Source organism: Mugil cephalus, chromosome 2 (assembly GCF_022458985.1).
Source record: "Mugil cephalus isolate CIBA_MC_2020 chromosome 2, CIBA_Mcephalus_1.1, whole genome shotgun sequence".
In the NCBI taxonomy this organism is placed as follows: Eukaryota; Metazoa; Chordata; class Actinopteri; order Mugiliformes; family Mugilidae; genus Mugil; species Mugil cephalus.
Window position 1 is genome coordinate 32842611 of NC_061771.1, and position 19466 is coordinate 32862076.

At 42.0% G+C, this 19466-nt stretch overlaps 1 protein-coding gene across 10 annotated transcripts in view; it reads left to right on the forward strand.

Annotated features, from left to right (window-relative positions):
* Positions 1 to 19466, forward strand: part of LOC125004004 (teneurin-3) — a 322776-nt gene that overhangs the window by 254122 nt on the left and 49188 nt on the right. For all 10 annotated transcript variants that reach the window (XM_047578303.1, XM_047578307.1, XM_047578305.1 and 7 more), the window contains 5 exons: positions 1440 to 1572; positions 2688 to 2816; positions 7218 to 7349; positions 7447 to 7582; positions 14557 to 14700. In XM_047578303.1, the coding sequence (XP_047434259.1) occupies positions 1440 to 1572; positions 2688 to 2816; positions 7218 to 7349; positions 7447 to 7582; positions 14557 to 14700 (674 nt within the window). The remainder of the gene's footprint in view (positions 1 to 1439; positions 1573 to 2687; positions 2817 to 7217; positions 7350 to 7446; positions 7583 to 14556; positions 14701 to 19466) is intronic.

Sequence of the window (19466 nt, forward strand, 5' to 3'; positions counted from 1 at the left end):
AGCGAAGAAACAAGGACGATTATGGTTTCATTTATTTTTGACATATTTATTAATATTTAAACTAATATGTCTGTGATGTCAACAGCGCGACCGTAATAAACGTAGTCTGTTCTTTTTCTCATTCATATAATTGAGGACATTTTTGGGGACAGCTTTAGTTGTGGGACAGGTCATAAAAAACGGGGACTGTCCCCAGAAATTAAAATAAACTAAAAATACACCCAGAAACCAGCACAGCAGCTTTTTTCTGACACAAGTCCTCTCGTTTTTTGGACCTTTCCATCTCCATCGCCCTTCGCAGTGACGCAGTCGCACCGTGTTTGTTCAGAAGCGCTACATTTAAAATGGTCCAGTCTGAAAAAGTGTCTGTAGGTTAAAATAAAAGTTCATATCATAACAGAAAAAACAGCAGTATTTGGTACGAGCCGGTATGAACCGCCCAACCCTCCGTCACCTCCGTCACCTCCGTCACCTCAGCCTCCGGTTATTTCTTTAAGATGGTGTTATTTGTTTTTATCTTATCTTATTCAGGTAACTTTATAATACAAGAATCTTTTTGGTTGTAGATTTCTGTCTGAATGCAGGATATAATTTTTGTTGCATAGGAACACAGGAACAAAAAGGGGAAAAAATACATTTATTTATTCATTTTATTTACCTGCAACCTGTCGCTATCCATCTTTATCCTGTCGACATTAAAGTAAAGGATTAATTCTGTTTCTCATCAGCCTATTCAGAAAATAACTATTTAATTACCACGATCCATTTACAGCAAATATATTTAATTATGACCTTCTGCAGGTGTTATTGAGGCGCTGCGTACTTGAGATAAGTTGTCGAGTAGCTGTTCACCCCCTCTGATATCACAGGAGGACACCGCATTATGCACAGCGCTTAACGAATTACACAAAACACATAAAACACTTGATGAAAAGCCAGTTCAGCAAAACAAAGGGAGAGTGCTTAAATCACATCTATATTCTCCTGTGACACCTGCACCCCCTCCTCCACCACCACCTCCACCCCCCCTCCACTCTTCCCTCCACTTCAGGCTCTTTCTTCAATCTCAAGCACATCAGCTGAAGAGGTGCGAATGTGAGACTCTTTTAAAATGCATTGGATTCACAAGGATGCAATCAATCACCGCTGAACCCACAATCACTCAGACACACACAGCAAAAAAAAAAAAGAAAAAAGAAAAGAAAGAACAAAAGCGCCGACACACTCGACAACTATAGATATGTAATGATATGCACACGCAGCAGGAGACACACTCCCAGACTTTAAATGAGACCATTTCAACTCCAGCGATCGACGTTTGAGAGCAAAGGTCCCTCACGTCTCCGGCTAAAAGCTTCAGGAGATTTAGGGTTAGTTCCACAGACGAACGTTTTTAATTCGCCCTAACGACATTCACACTTTGTGACGCTGACTTCCAGGTTCGACCTCCTGGCCAACGGTGGAGCGTCGCTGACCCTGAGCTTCGAGCGCGCTCCGTTCCTCACGCAGTACCGGACCGTGTGGGTTCCCTGGAACGTCTTCTACGTCATGGACACCCTGGTCATGAAGAAGGTGAGTGCACCGCTCTGGGGGGGCGGAGCTTATCCCAGTTTATCTCAGGACTAATGGACTGATGGAGAGTTGAAGTTGAAGTTAAACAGAAAATAAAAACAGTATTAACCCTAATTAACGTTCCTCTGGGTAGTTAATGGGACAGCAGCAGCTTTTTGAACCAATCAGAGCTCTGGACACTGTGAGTTGTGCGTGATGCAACATGTCATGCACATGCAAACATGACAACTTGTTATTTTTTTAACTGTGTTCCAACTTTGATTCCTCCAGAACAAAACCAGCTCCAACATGTTCATGAACAGCATTCGGTCTAAACAGGCTGGAATGATAAGAGGCTAAAAAAACAAGTGGCACCATTCAAATGTAATCCACCTTTAGATATCAAACAATAAGAAAATGTAACAGCAATAACAATAAACAGTATAAAATATGAAACATAACTATTAAAACGCACGAAAAATGTACAGAAAATGAATCACAATATGAATAAAATACAACAGAACCCACAAAATATGAACATAATGAAATGAGAGCATTGCTCCAAAGACTATTATAGTTCAATAATATTCATAAAGTAGAACATACAGTATAAATATACATATGTCTCTTTATGAATATTGACATGTACCACGTCACGTTTTTCTTTTCTTTATTTTTCATATATATATACGTCATCCTCCTTTTTAAATCTCAACGTTTGCACATTTCACGTTCGCGCTCTTTGTTTAGTTGCTGCATCGTGCGCCTGTAGATGAGCTGCACGAGTCAGAGCCGACTCTAAAGTCGACCGAACGGCGGCTGTAGTGTGAGGTGGTTGCAGATTGTCAAGATGTGCACGGACAGCTTTCAGGATGGAGGCTAGTGGTGAATGTTTTATGTGCAAAAGCAGCTGAGGGGGAGGAGGAGGGTGAGGGTGAGGGGTCAGAGTTCATGGTCCTGACAGATCTGAAGCAAAGGGACATTCTTGGTTTCAGTGTTTATTAATTTCCTCCTACATTTTCATCTTTTTTACACATTCATCCTGCAGTGACTCAGAAGAAGCACACAAACTTCCCTCTTGGTGACTTTTGGGTGAACTGACGCCACGTATTTCTGTCTGTCTCCCCCCGTTGCAGGAGGAGAATGACATCCCCAGCTGTGACCTGAGCAGCTTCATCAGACCCAGTCCTGTCATTGTCGCTTCGCCGCTGTCGACATTTTACAGAGGTTCACCCGAGGACGGCCCCATCATTCCTGAAACACAGGTAATAAATACCAGGGAGGAGGTCTGCAAGCAAAGTTTACAGCAAGTACAGGCGCACACCGTACGTCCAGGCAAGGCTTTAGCAAAGATCCCACTAATGACTCAAACCTGTCACGGCTCTAATGGTGTCGACATGTAAACAGAGCTTTGGTTGGAGCCCACAGTGTGCAGCCGAAAGTCTAAATCCACCAGCGCAGGAGGAAATGTGAAAGAATTATTATTCCCCAAGCAGGAGTAAGTAGTAAACAATGAGAGCTCTAAATTGGTCCCATCATACACGGAGATACGGGCTGAATAATCAGGGGTTATCACCAAAAGCTTTTAACAATACATGGCCTGGAAAACACAACACGTGAAATGAGTGCATTTAGAGACGATCTTCATTAAATCTGACAACACAAAGAAGAGGAAAAAAAAAACTGAAACCGCCGAAAACACCACTAAATACACACAGCTGCAGCAGCAAACACCAGAGTTTGAATTAAAAGTTCACATCTGCAGCAAATCAACGAGTTTTGCCTCAATAAATTAGAAGAATATCATTTAAAAGAGAATAAAGAGCAGCAGGTCGGTTTAAAACGGATAATTATTATTTGGCCGGTCGGTACATGTGCCTGTTTTTTATTCTTCGGTTTTAGTTACGAAACCTTAAATCTCTTGTGGTTCTGGAGTGAAAGAAAAAAAAAACTGAACTCTGGGAAACGGGAACAAACATTTCCCACAATGTTCCGACGTGAGTGAGTTCAAGACAATAAGAAAAACGAATGAAGGTGCAGATAATCTACACAAAAAATTATATTATGTTATTAATCTAAATCATCAGCCACAACATTATGACCACTGACAGGAGGTTTAAATGACATTTAACCCTCAGGCATCTGTTTAATTTACCTGCTATAAAAACTTAACAGATCAATATTTTTTTCCGGAATTTTTTATAAATAAATCTCTTAAACCACTCCAGCACTTTATGAAACTACAAAAAACAAAAACATAATTTTGAGGATTTTTAACGTTTTAAATGTCAGTTTGATTCCTTAAGTAGTTTGTTATGAAAAAAAAAAAAAAACATGAAAAATGAGCTATTTTCCATAAAACTAATGTTCAGTGGCTGGAGCATTTTTTCAAATCAGTCTTGTGTATGAACAAGATCATCTAAAGTACTGACTTGATTGCATTATTAGTTAGTAAAAATGTCCCATTGACTTCCATTATAACTACATTTATTAGTCTCTGAGCCGTGACACAATAAAACCATTTATTCTATAATATCAGAGTTTCATTAGAACAAAAACGGTCAAATCTGTTATTTTTAGTGCTCAGCACTAAAATCAGCCACTTGCACGTTATTGGGCCTATGAATAAAATGTTTGTTATTTAATCCATTTTTGATCTTAGTGGGTGTGTTGAGGTGTGTGTGAGTCTCAAAGACCCACACACACAATATTAGGATAGGATATGATAGGTTGGTCATAATGTTGTGGCTGATGGCTGTATGTTCCTGAATTAGTCTTTAACGTGTGATGGGAGAATGAAGCATAACTACCTCAGACCCACCAGTTCCTGCAGAGACGAAAACACACACATATGCACACGATGACGCACACACAGTCCCCACAGCCGAGGTACCGCCGCTCTGGAGTGGTTGTTTTTATTGGAAAATAGTGGTACACGCACACACAGACACACACACACACACACACACACACACACACACACACACACACACACTAGGCCCCACCCCGCCTCTAATTGCCTCGGAGCCTAATAGCACGTTTCTCTGGGCAAACAACAGAGGGTCATCATGCAGGAATGTTGTAATTGCACACACACATTACGCCATGTTATCTTTATGTCCTGTGTGTGTGTGTGTGTGTGTGTGTGTGTGTGTCTGTTTGTGTGTGTGGCGTTTTATTGTCACATTGTGTTAACCGGTCCACGGAGGAAATGAAACAGATGACAGAACTCACCGTGAGTTTTTATATTTTTACAACCCTGAAACCAGCGCGCCATAATTATTATTTTATTTGACAAGCGTGTGTGTGTGTGTGTGTGTGTGTGTGTGTGTGTGTGTGGGCGTGATAAAGAGAATGAGTGTGTGCATAAAGGAATGTGTGTGTGTGTGTGTGTAGATCAAAAGCATGTGAATGAAGAGCTGCTGCTGCTGCTGCTGCTTCTTCTGCTGCTGCTGCTGCTGCTGGAGCTGAGTCCATTAGAGAGGAGGCCAGAGAAGAGGGCAGCCTTAAAGGGGATGTAATGGATCTGTAATGAACACTAAATGCCCGGCTAATGAAAAGGCAATAGTGCAGCTGAAAAGTGTAACACCAGAACAGTCCAAATGGATCATTGCCTGAGGACTCTCTTTTTTTTTTGGAGGGTAATATGAGATTTTTCTTCCCAATCTTTTTTTTTTTTTTTTTTTTACAAATCCCAGTCTGCTCTGCTTCTGGTCCATTTCTTCTTCACTCATCCAACTTTTTATCTTAAGTATGAGAAGAAAGCTCAAACAGCAGAGCTGAGTGGCAGCTCCGGGTTTGCGGTGAGGAAACCGGAGAACCTGGAACAAGTTCAGCAGAAGCAGAATGAAAACACTCAGTCTCCACGGACGGAGAACCGAAACCGGGACGAGCTGTGGAACAGGCCGGAGGCGACGCTGCCACCGACGACACGCTACCTACCTGCCGCCTCGCACTTTTAATTTATACTCTCTCAGTTGGAATTGCACAGAAGGTTTTCTCATTTTAGATTTTTTTTTTCTTTTCCCTGTAGTTCAGTAAAAAGCCTGACGGGGCAAAGAAACCCCAGCAGCTTTGACAGACGTTTAAATTATTTCTGAAACTGTGGAGACAGACAAACACTTGAGTCCTCAGAGCGACTTCACAGCTGTTTATTTGGTGAGCTCATAGTTAACTTAACAGATAAAAGAAATAAATCCTGAAAAAGGAAAAGAGTTCCCCGAAGATCGTGTGATCCTTGAGAAAGTTTGAAGATGAGAGGAAGAAGCTGTGACTTTGCCGATGTGCTCCGTCCTGCCGCTGACTCTCGCTACGGGACGACGCTGGGACGCGACGTGCGTCCTCCGCTTCATGTGGCCCCCCAGCAGCCATCACGTCTGGCCCACTTTCTCCAGACTCAATACAAGGACACGGCAACGCCTGCAGAGCTGCTGCTTAAACACGCCGAATGCATGCACCTGCACAGGAATCAGCTATTTACTTCTCTGCAGCGAACATCAAAGCTCACAGGATGTGACTGGTGACAGTGAACAGAGTAAAAAGCCCTCAGCATGTGTGGCTAAAGGTCAAGGAGGCGTCCGTGTGTTTCCACGTGTGTTATCGTCTAAATCAGAGGCGTCCGTCTGCTCGTCCTTCACCGGAGAGTGCTCTTAACTCAAATATGTAGTTAAACATTTCTTCAAAGAGGTGAGCCGGGAGACGTGGACGTGGACGTGGACTCGGTTACCGTCTGTTCTGACGGAGCGGTGACCTGATCCACATCTCCGCCGTTCGTTCATCTGACGCTTTATTTCGCTGCAGACGCGAGTGAATGAAGCGGTTAACGTTTATCGCTCTGCGCTAATGTGAGGCTGACATGAACCAGTAGTCAGAGAATTTTCCTATTCAAGCTGAAGTGCTTATAGGACCTTCAGACAACAACAACAACAACAACAACAATAACTAAAAAAGGAAAGAAATAACCAAACATGTCCTTGTACATGAAAAAGAAAGGACGCTGTCTTTGCTCCGGCAACAGTGGAATAAAAAAAAAAATGTTTGTCTGAACTTCTTCTATATATAAGGTTATGATATTATGATTCCTTATGATTCCACTGCAGCACTGAATAATATAAACAAAAAATAGAAATAAAAATGCTGTCAGACGCAGGTTGCATCATAAAGATCTGCTGTATCACTGATTTTATAAACAAATGAATAAATAAAGTTCTTCACCTTTTTGAATATTTCCCTGATAAAATCCTTAACTTAAATCTTTTAATGTAGTTTTTAATTGTTCATTTATTTATGCTTTTGTGTTATGTATTTTAACCCTGTCTTACTCTGTACAGTGTCCTTGTTGGTGTTTTGAAAGGCGCCTATAAATAAAATGTTTTATTACAAAAACAGACATTTTGGACACGGCTGCCAAAAGCTGCTACTTGACTGCAGAGCGTGAATAAATCCACTAGGGGGCGGATGACAGTTTCAGTTATGATAGAGTAAAGCTGACATATAAAATTAAAGCCCTGGTCTTAAATACACACATCTGTCCAGGTCCTTGATTATTTCCTGCTTGTTTTTCCTCACTGCTAACTCTGCTAGCAGCGTCTAATTAGCAGCTTGTTGCCTTTTAACGTGAAGCTTCAGAGGCGCTGATGCGTTCACTGTCATTTTACCTCCTGCAGGTTTTACAAGAAGAAACGTCCATTCCAGGAAGTGACCTGAACCTGGTCTACCTGAGCTCCAGGGCGGCTGGATACAAACCAGTCCTCAAAGTGACCATGACGCAGTCGTCAATACCGTTCAATCTGATGAAGGTGAGACGCTAATTATTGTCCTCGTCACTCAGCTCATTAGCTTTAGCGCTCGGTACGAACAGAACCTCATCTCAGACCTTCGCTCCTGTTGATTCAGGTTCACCTCATGGTGGCGGTGGTGGGACGACTCTTCCAGAAATGGTTTCCTGCTCAGCCGAATCTGTCGTACACCTTCATCTGGGACAAGACCGACGCCTACGGCCAGCGCGTCTACGGGCTGTCGGAAGCAGTTGGTGAGTTTGCTGCACGTAAACAGCGCTGTTGAAAAGTTTTAGGGAGAAATGTTTTCCACCAACAATGGCATGAATAGTTTTTATTTACACACAGTGATAAAAATCAGTTGTTACCAACCTTTTGCTTTAGAATAAATCTCCGTACAAGCTTCCAGACGGGTCGCTTGTATCTAGCATCAGAGCAGCAGGAGTTTTTCCGTGGGTTCAATTTATTTCAGGGTCTTCTGTGTCTTCAGGCTGTGGAGATAAGGGCTCAGCGGGGCCCCCGTCCCATATGCTGCAGGACACCTCTGTGGTTTTTGTCTCTGGAGATGGTTCTTGATGAGTCTAACCTCTCTTTGACCGACTTTTTAACTTTTAAAATTTCATCCCATCAATTCAGAGCATGTGCCGCCACTTTTCACCACGGTTCTTGTGTTTGTCATCGTTTCACATTCAAGGAACGCAGGTTTTTCATAAAGCAACTTCTGAACAGAACTTTCCAAACTGTAGATGTGTGTCGCAGGGTCCCTGGACATATTTAATTACCTTCTGATAGTGTTTTTGGTGCCGTACATCTTTGCTGCTTTCATGCAAACAGTCTCAATTGTGCAACAAAATGTGAAACGTCTTTGTAAATTCATAAAAAACTCCAAAAAAAAAATCTCAAAAACCTTTCATCATCAACAAGCAGCCAGAAGAAGCTCCGCTAATCGCTCAGGGGGCAAAGCGACATATTCCAGTTCAGAGGGGCTTAGGTATATAATTCCTTCCAGGTCCTAATGGTGCGAAGCTAAAACGCTGGTATGTGTGATCGGCAGCGTGTTGTTTTTGTGAAAAGCTTCAGAGCTTTAGCTTAGTAGCTGAGATTACCGGCTTTCCCTTTTTTTTTTTTCCAACAGAAAAACAAAGCAATAAAAACTTCCCCTAATGATTTTATAGTTAAGTGGCTCCGTGCTGGTCGTCACGTGGAAGAAAAGCCTGGAGGTTAAGTGGTGTTGTGGCCTGAAGGGTTTGAATCCCTGGACTTCTAATATTATTATTTTTAATAATAATAATAACAATAAGGACGGTAATTAAATAACACTCATACATGTTGTAGGTCAACGAGGGTTGATTCAGTTGTGATTGGCCTTCGAGAACAGTTTTTCAGGTCAAGGACCCCAAACTAATGAGATGAGGTACAGACCCCCACCTGCTATATGTGTTGTATATTAAACTCAGACTAGTACTATTTATAAATATATGTTATTATTATAATTCTGCATTTAATATTAAGTGATTAAAGTAATACACAGGTTCAATATAATTTTTTGTATTTCAAACACGTGCAGCAGCATGAAGCCGGTAACGTCGTCCAATATCTCCTTACTACAATGTGTTGGAAAATAAATGAATTTTTCATTTGTCGGGAAAAAAAAACAGAGGTTTTGTCCCTGCAGTACCTATGTGGACCCTCTAGGGGCGACGGACCCCCTGTTGAAGCTCTATGTTCTAGTGCATATTTTGTTAAACCTTTATTTAACCAGGTAGCAGCCATACAAAGACAAAAACAATATAAAACAGGTACATACAGAAGAGCATTAAGGCCAAAAAATATTATAGGACGTAACCTCCGTTTCCTCCGTAACCTCCGTTACCCGGGTAACGTTTAGTTGCAAACTGAAGATGAATTCCTCCCGGCTACAGTAACAGCAGCCGTGTACCTACAATTACACATGGGACAAACCGTTTTCATGTCCTTTTAAGACGTGTTAGATACAGATGTAATTTCTATGAGCGAAATTGCATTCAGGTTTGATGAATCGAGCTATTTTGCACCTTTGAAAGATGCAACCCTCAGTGCGCGCTGGCAATAAATCAGTTTGTACGTTTTTCTTTTGCAAAAAAAAGGGGGGTGAGTGTTTTTAATCTGAGAGGCTTTTTTAAGGTTATTCCATGACCGTGGTGCATGATAGGAGAACGCTGCTTTGCCCCAAAACATTCAAAAACATTCAAAAGCAACCAGTTGGAGGCTGCAGATAGTAACTGCTGGAGCCGATAGAGAGGAGGTTGCGTTACCCAGCAGAGCTTAGTGGTGTCCAATCAACCAGATCATAAAGAATGCAGTGGTGGGGGAGAGATTTTGCATTTGAAAAATGGGTGTTTCTGGTAGATACGACGGTATTCTGCAGACTGGCATGTGTGCACAGGCCAGAGCTCCGGTGGCTTTAAGCTACTGTAAAGCAGAAGTGATGGATTTCATTGTGATTCACTGGAGATAACACTACACGTCTGTGACACAGGTGGAGACAAAATGAATGCAATTAATTTGCACCAGTTTCGAGACAAAATAACTCTCCGTGCAACTGTTATCAAAGTTGACAGCCGACTGTGCACAGGAGCCGTGGTGCTGACTCCTAATGAACGTACATAAAGCTGCAGACAGCTCCGGCTAAGTTCACATTCAGGTTTTGCCGAAAGGCTTTGACAGGGAAATGGCTCGGACATAATGGGTATGCTAACCCCTCTGACACCTTTATGAGGGACAAGTCCAGCAGACGTAGTCCTCGCTGAGTTATTGCTTATAGTAGCCCGGCGTAATGGGCTGCACATAAAGACGATTTACGGTTATGTTTTGTAACACTTCCAGAATGGGCGCCCATAAGTTAAAATAAAGGAGCGAAGCGGCGAGAATATTTGGAGGAATATACGTCTGGCAACGGTTTAAACAGGAGCTGAGGCACAAACGCCGAGGTGGAATTCATCACGCGGTTCGGGGGGCGGGCGACAACACCAAGGTTTTTTTTTGTGTATTGGCATCGTGCCATACACCGATCAGCCATAACATTATGAACACGGAGAGGAGAAACGTTTAAACCAGTTCAGTGTTCCACTGGGAAACGTTTGGACCCGGCATTCAGACCTGTAGCACCCACCTACACCAGACCAGTCAGTGAAAGAAAAACTCGAACTCTGGGAACCTGTGACTAACATTTCCCACAATTTTCTGAATCAGTTCAAGAAAATAAGAAAAAAAGTAATAAACGAGCAGATAATTATAATAAAATATGTATATTTCTGCGATTAATCAGAGGCTGTTGCACCTTTATTTTAACATCTATGTCCCTCTGGGTTCTAAAATATCACAAGAGTACTAGACACACCGATCAGCCACAACATTATGACCACTGATGGGTAGAAGTGAATGACATTTAAACCATCTTGTGACAATTTAATGTTCTGCTGACAAACTTTTGGACCTGGTATTCATGGGTGTTACTTAGACATGTTGCACCCACCTAGACCAGATCAAGCCCCCCCCCCATACTAATGCCTGCAGGATGCAGCCAAAAAAAAAAAAAATGGTTTAGGAACAACTAAAAAAAAAGAGCCTCCAAATTCACTCAAACTGATCAAGTACATGAAAGCAGAAGTTCAGCTCCAAAGTTAAAAAGCCTTCCTTTGACTGTGGGACTAAAACTTTCTTTTAACCTAAAATGCAAACACAAACCAAAGCGTTCACGCTACTTAACAGATGAATGTGTCATTTTACAGTTTTCCTTCCGGCTCTGAGACGCCGCGTCTCTCCGAGGGGTCAATCAGCGTCTATGAGATAATACGAGAAAATAAACTGCAGGTCTCTTTACATTAGACTTTAGAGCTCGCTTGGATGAATGGTCGTACGGGCCCAGACAGTGATTCATAACAGACGCAGCAGGTCGGATGATTTATGCCAAAGGAGGCACCGAAGCGTGTCTACTGTCTGCGGTCCTTGGCAGCCAGCAGACAAACAAGGAACGCGTTACGTCAGATTGACTCAAACAAACCTCGGGGATTACAGCAACACAGGGGGAGACACTGACAAATAATCACCCTGTAGACGTGGCGATGTAACCACCCGGGGGGCACAGTATGTGATGTATAAGAAAGATTAATCCGCTGAGGTCTATATTATTTAAACTCCAACTGAGATTAAACTTCACATCAACTATAATCAACATTTTGTTTTTCTTTTTTTTTTACTCACGATGTCCTGGTTTGACTCCGCAGAGCTTCACACTGACTTTCAGCTCTTTGTTACCGTTTTAATAACTTTAATAGCTGCTCTGCACCAAAACCGTCAAAGAGACACTGGCCGCGGCGTTTAGCAGCTAATGAGCCAGAGGTTCACATTTAATGCTGGGTTTTCTAAAATGTGTTGGGGAAAAAAAAAATGTGTCTGAAATGGGTTCAAAACAAATGAAAAAATAAAGTAGAATAACCACAAATAATTTGTGTGCATGTGAAGCAGGCGTTAAAAATCCGAGCGGAAACAACAACTAGATTGGATTTATCAGGGGAGAAACTGTACGGATGTGTCTGGCTGTGCTCGATATTTATCAGTGAAGTCAAAAAAAAAAAAAAGAGAGATAATATTAGATGTAATAGTCCGTGGTCCTGGAGGAACGTCCTCTCATTTCAGTTCATTCTGCACCTGGTATATGGTTGAAATGAGCTCTTCCACCTCTGATCCGATGTGCACAAATGAAAATGATGAATAAGTTGCCCAAGAATTACTCTGTAAATAACAATTTCGCCCCCTTGTCCCTGATTCCCTGAACAATTTGGATATGTCAACTCAAATTTACTACGTCTTTAATTATTTTATCATAATGTGTCATAATGTCATTAGAACATAACCAGCGGTGGCCAATGAATATATTAAACCGTTACAGCTACAACCGTTTCACTGGTAAATCACAATGCTTCTACTCAAGATACAAGTACAGTGTGTTCATGTACTGTCTGTGTAAAAGCTCCACATTATGACGCTATCCCAAACATGTCTGCATATAAAATAGGAGCATGCGGTTCATCAGTTCATGAACATGGATGAAAGTTACATACTGACGTCACTTAGTGGGAAAAACATGGTGAAATGTATCAGTAAATACAGAGAGACCAGGAGAAATGTGCATTATCAGATCAAAATAAGGACCCAACAATGATCCATATGAACCACCAAACAATATATGGTCCACGAACTTTGACATGTGGCCAGAACTCATCAAATTATCCTGATATTTATATGGACCTGATTTCAACACAATGCTGTATTGATACTAAAGTATGACGTTTTGGTACCAAAGGTACAACACAGCTCAACACAACGGCTTCGTACTAAAAAAAAAAAAAACTACAAAAAATGGATCAGCCTCAGTTTCAGTTAGTTTTAGGTCATTTCAGTTACGATAAATGTAGCTAAATAAAACATGCTAACGCTAAGAGCTTTACTGAGAGCGATACAACACATATCGCTCTCAGTAAAGCTCATCAAAAAATACGGCATAAATGAATATTAGCTGACACAATGAACCACTACACCAGGTTTCTGTGTCTGGACTCCAGTTGTTTCTTCTAATGCAGTGAAACATTTACTTCTCTCTGACGCTATTAAAGCTTATGATTCAAACTAATGCTGCTAATCTCCATGTTCAGCTGTCACTTTTTACCACTCAGTGGCCGTAACCATGGAGACTTCAGCTTCCTGTGACATCACGTCTGTGTCCTCTGTACTAAACATAAGCAAGAGGAAATAAAGTATTAGCAAATAAAATTACTTTATTGTAAACAGTTTTCTTTCAGTCTAGCATTGTTAACTAGTGCTTATAAGCTAGTTCATGTTATGTATATTCCTCTGGGTTTTGACTCTATTTAATTAATTGTAAATCTCCATGGACTAAAAGTCAATAAAAAGTGGTGGCAACGTCAATTTTTAGTAGCGAACAACACAAAAAGCTCCACACACTACACATACTAGTCATCTGAGCCCTTTTCTCCATCAGGTTAAATCATAGACTGTTTATACTATGGACAAACCCATCATGACGTCACCCGTTGGATTCTGAACCTCGACAATCGAACCTAAAGTGGGCGGAGCCTGTGGTCGCCATGTTGGATGAGCTTTACTCCGCCCACACTCAGATATTCCAAATATGGATGTGGGGGGTTGTGTTGGATGTTGAGACCCGCCCACCCGAAACTCTGGTACCTATTAGCTCAGGCTAACACCTGTCACTCAAAGCGGGAACGCCCTTAATTATGCAGAATTTTAAACCTTGATAAAAAAATTAATAAATAAAACAATTCACCCCCCGTACAGTTGTCATGAATAGTGGAATAAACTGAGACCAAAAAAAGTCCTTTGTACCAGGTTATAAACATGTTTAATAATGCTGTGGCTTTTTAACATGCGGGTCTATGGGGATTGGAGCCTCTAGTGGCCACTCGATGAACTGCATCGCTCAGACCTGGAGGTTGATGCCTGGGTTAAAATTCAGATCAGGTGTGTGGAGGGTTATGGGGGGAGGTGAGTTTGAGGGACGGGAGCAATAGGCAAAACAATGCTATCATAACTTTATTTGAAAAAAAAAAAGTTTCCTGTTCCTTATGAGAACACGGTGCAGTAAATTAGACCCTTGCGGGCTGCCGTACTGTTCACATGTTATGGGAAAGCCTGAAGTAACTGTAAAGAAATGGGAGCATTTTTATCTCTTTCATTTATTAGAAACTTCACACGGCCTCTTCTCTCATCTCATTCCTTCTCCCCCCCCGAGGACCTCTCCTCTAAATCTTGGGCACACACAGCTGCCAGTTTGTGTAATGGAAATGGCAGAAACCGCAGAACACCGGGCTTTGTGTGTGTGTGTGTGTGTGTGTGTGTGTGTGTGTGTGTGTGTGTGTGTGTGTGTGTGTGTGTGTGATGATCTGGCAGCTGTCCCACTGCTGACGTTCCAGTGTTGAACCTCACAGAGTCCAGCAGACATCCCTGACAACTAGTGTAAAGAATAAAGAAGTCAAAGCCTCCTTTGACTTCTCCTCTGTCCACCTCTGTGTGTGTGTGTGTGTGTGTGTGTGTGTGTGTGTGTGTGTGTGTGTGTCGGTCCAGAAAGATGAAGGCAGCAGGAGTTTAAACGTGTGCTTCATTGTGTCGTCTGAAATGAGTTGAATAACCGCCCTGTGTGTCCCGTCAGTGTCGGTGGGCTTTGAATACGAGTCCTGCCTGGACCTCATCCTGTGGGAGAAGAGGACGGCCATTTTACAAGGCTACGAGCTGGACGCGTCCAACATGGGAGGATGGATGCTGGACAGACACCACATCCTGGACGTACAGAACGGTACGTGACACAACACGACAAAAACCAATGTCCCGCCGGTGCTCTTTCTTCCTTTCTGGGACGCACTCCATCCTCCATCCGTCTCTGTCAGTCTTCTATCTCCACCCGTGCAGAGGACTGAAGATACGTCCACGTCCTGCTTCTTCTCGAGGCTTCTTACGGCCTCACATGTTATATATAGAGCGCACCGCTTCAAAAAGAAATCAAACTACAGTGATTTTTATTTTTTTATTTATGCGGCCAAATTGCCCGTAGCCAAAATCAATAGAAGAAAAATCAAGATCATCTGGATTATTTAAAGATAAATCAAATCATTTTCATCGAGTTAGAAATAAAAGTGCTTTTAGTGTCGATACAACTCATTTATTTTTTATTAAATGCAGGGGATGCATTTTTCTCTCATTAGTTTTTGACCATGCAGGTGAAAAAAATAAAATAAAAAATGTGTTGAAGAGCAGGGAGGAGACGCCGTCGCTTCTCCACCACAGTGTGGAAGGATTCTCATGCATTCACGTCGAGTGCATTAAAATAATTTGCTGGTTCACATTCAGAGCAGCCGGTAGGAGCTGGCTGGTTATTTGTGCGTCCTGCAGCCACTTCACTTTCCTGCTTTAAAAACATATTTTACATTATTGCATTTCAGTCTGATTAAAGATGCATTACTGTACAGAATAGAATCAGCCTTAATTTATTTATTTTTTTTAGAATGTATTTATAAAGGCACTTCAACTTCACACCCCCACACCCTCTCCTCTCCCCCACTCCCTTGCTGTCCTCTATCTGTCACCCCATCCATCACATTGCTATTCATCCCTCTCTCCCTTCAGTCCTCTTGGGCTTTCAACACCTTGTCACCCGATTCAGCAAAGTGTGTGTGTGTGTGTGTGTGTGTGTGTGCGTGTTTTTAAAAATGCAGGTGTGATTTTCCTTCCCTGTTCGTACTGGTCTGCGTGGGTGTGATTTCGTCTCTTCGGGGACTACACGGTGGTGCACAATGTGTGTTTGTCCCTGTGAGACTAAAACAAACGGTGTGAGCGTTTTGAAGGACGGAGGCCGGCTCTCCTGCAGAGTTCTCTTTGTGGCTCGTCTTGTTTCGCACTAATGATGCCGACGGGACGCGGGAGCGTTGGGGTTTTTTAGAAGCAGCGCGTCTGTGGAGTGAGCGTCGGCTGCCGGCGAGTCGAGGGGTTTAATTGTTTCTCGCTGTGTTTTCCTGTTTTTTTTTTTGTTTTTTTACGACCTGCACAACGTCTTCAAACTTGAGTTTTGCTTTTATTTATTTATGTTTTCATTCTCTCCGCCTGATTCGCAGTTTCATCTGCTGAATACAAAATATCCAGCCTTAAGTTAGTGAGTCAGGGAGGGATTTCTGACGTATTTTACTATAATGCTGGTACCGCAGCTGATTTCCTGAATCGATTCCAGATATTTCAGTATTTAAACTATGTTACTTACAACTAAAACAGATTTTTCCCTCTAGTTTCTCATCTCTCACGTGTCTTCGCTCTTGTGCTGCTCCCTCTCTGTCGTCATACTCTTTTAATCCAAGCCCTCGCATGTCGACTAATCCCATTGTGCAGTCTCGCCAGATTTGTCCTGCAAAAGTCAGCAGAGAGTAGAGATTCCAAATGAGAATTTTCTGATTGACAGCCACCGAATAAATTAACGCTTTGCCGTGTATTTTAATTCTAATGCAAAGAGGAAATAAGAAATAAATATATAGATAAATATGAGGTTGAGATAAATGGAATTTGGGCTAATTTGAACTGTAGTGTTAGTCTTAAGCCCCACCCCCTCCGTGTTAGTGGGCGGGGCTTGGTACAAACTAAAACACTAAAATACACGTCAGATCATCTTTTTCTTACGAATAGTTTCTGTCATTTTAGGTAGTTAATATAATGCTGATGAATGTTCTAGTGTCATTTGGAGGGAGACCACCAGTTGCCATGCCAACTGTTCCGTGAAGACGTCCATGATGGTTATAAAAACTATTTTTAAAAATTAGTTCAGTGTGTAGTCCAGCCTTTCCTTGTGACTGGTGAGGGTAGAGCAATAGTAGTGTGGGAGGGGCTTCAGTATCGTGGCTCCGCCCTCAAACTGTTCTGATCAGACTCTGGCTCCAAATACACAATCTCCTGTATTGCTGGGAAAATAGCATCAGTTTCTCCAATGAGAGGAAGTGGAGACCATATTTATATATGATCTATTTATAGGCCGTATATAAATATATATGGTTGGAGCTGGAAAACCTAGTTTTTTAAAACCCACACTGAATGCATGGGTAGAGTTTAACAGCAGCTCATGCAGTGGGTTTTAATTCTGCTGCAAAGAGAAGAACCAACGGAAATTAACATAAACATAAAGATTTATAAGATTTTTTTTTTTTTTTTTTTTTTTAAAAAGTGGAAAAAAAATAGAAAAGAGAAGGGAAAGAGAAACACCTGACGTTCTGTGTGCATGGGTCTTTACACACAGACGCACACTCCCCTGGTGTTGTGTGAATAGTGTTGTGTTGAATAGCGAGCGCCACTGAACAGCTCAGATAAGACGGGATGAAAGGGAGTGAGCGTGGAGGGGTTTCAGGTTCAGGAGGTGACGGCTGATCTGCTTCCTACTGCAGGATGGCGAGGACGCTTCTCTGTTCGGATGTCCATTCAAGTGTGCTTGTAGTGTGTTATTTCAAGAGAGGGGTGGAGGGGTGTTGGTGGGGGGAGGTGTAACCCCCCCCCCCCCCTCCCAGTAAAGCTCTGCTCCCTGTTATTCATCCTCCATAGTTCAGCCTCTGGGGAGATTTAGTGCTTTTACTCTGGAGACCGTGAGAAAGTTGCTTCTTCCTCCCATTCATCAAATCAAAGATATTGCACTTTCAACAACTTTACATTTGTGTCTTTTTTTTTCCCTCCACTATTATCATGACACACAAATCCCATCTTTATGTGAGTACTAGATTTTTCTACATTTAACCTAAAAACAAACGAGAAAAGGGCTTCACCACCACCCAACGATGCTCATTTCATTCAAGTTCTCACATCTCTGGGATTCCTTTTAGTCACTGATCAGCCACAACATTATGACCACTGACAGGAGAAGTAAATAACATTAAAACCATCTTGTGACAATTTTAATGTTCTGCTGGGAAACGTTTGCACCTGGTATTCATGCATGTGAATGGTACTTAGACATGTAGCACCCACCTAGACCAGACCAGGCCCCCCTCCCCTACCCTATAAAAATGACACCCCTTGATGGCAGCTTGACACAGACACACAAAAACGCTATAGCAACAACTAAAAAAAAACCTGAAGAACAGCACAAGGTGTTGACCCGGCCTCCAAATTCACTAGATCCCAAACTGATCAAGTATCTGTGGGATGATCCACTGAGGCCCCTCCACTCAAGGACCCCCCCAGGTACAACATTCAACCCCCTCAGAAGACCCATGTGCATTCTCTGATGAGTCAACCTACACAATATTAGCTGGTCTTAATGTTTCGCCTGATCAGTGTAGGTGGTTGCACTTAATAAAACAGGATCTTAAAGATAAAGGGAAGGTTGGATATTGCTACCCTACTACCAACCGATTAAGGAATTAATTGGGCCTAATTGGGTTGTTTAGTTGGAGTTATCTCAGAGACTTGAACTGACTGTGTTTCTAAAGCTGCTGATGCATCTCTGCCAATTACCTGCTCCAGTTTTATTTGTGAAGAAGGTCATGAGGGTATTAAACAAGCTTTGACTCCGATGGAAAACAAGCCTCCGGTTTGCCTCTACAGCAGTAACGAGGAGTTTTTACATCAGCCCAAAGATTTTACAACGCACTTCTCTGACATCTATAAATGAGGAGAAGATGTAATAATAGCCCTCCTGCTGCGTATGGACTACACCTGCCTCCCTCTAATAAAACCTCTTTGCATTTCTCTGATAAAGTAAATGACAGGTGCGCAGCCACTCTGCCGTCTATTATTATTAAAGGTCACCCTCAGCTCCATCACAGCCAGTCTTCTTCTAAAGCCCGGACCAGTTCTGAGACGATGACATGTTCCTGATGATTGGACGTTTCTATTTTAGTTGGTTTTAAATTGGACCTGACCACAGAATATCGTCTTTCTAACTTTTACTTCATCTTCAAGGTGAAAAATGTTTAAGTTCTGAATCAGTGACAGAATAATGTTTTATTTTACTGCTCTAAGAAGGAAACTTGTTGAATAGGGTTTTAAGAATCTTTATTTTCAGGTTTTCAACAAAGTGTCCAGTGAACATACAAACAAAAAGAGAGTCGTCTTACTACCATATATGTCTCCAAATGTCAAGCCAACAATGGAAGAGGAAGCCTTGAAAATAAAGTCTACAAAAGGTTCCGGGTCTTATTGTTGGTATCAGAGAATTTTTTTTTTTTTTTTTTTAACAAAGGCTGAAAAGAAACCGTCTCTTTTGGACACACTTCCATCTGAAGGGAATTCATCTACAGGGAATCAGAGATGCCAAAGCCTTAGACTGCATGTTTGTAAAGATGAAGATGGCTGCATGGAAGCCAGGAACTATGGTCTGTCTGCACATATGAGAGAACATCTGAAAGATATTCTCCCAGTGACTGATCAGGACAGGACATGTATGTCCCACAGAGCCTGGGCTGTGTGTCCATGTTTCCGGGACAACACATCAATCCGTGATGGGAAGGACTTTATCCATCTTATCCCCTGAGTAGTGAAGACGATGGAGCAATTTAAACTGAATTAAACCACATCGCATCTCTGCGACAAACACTT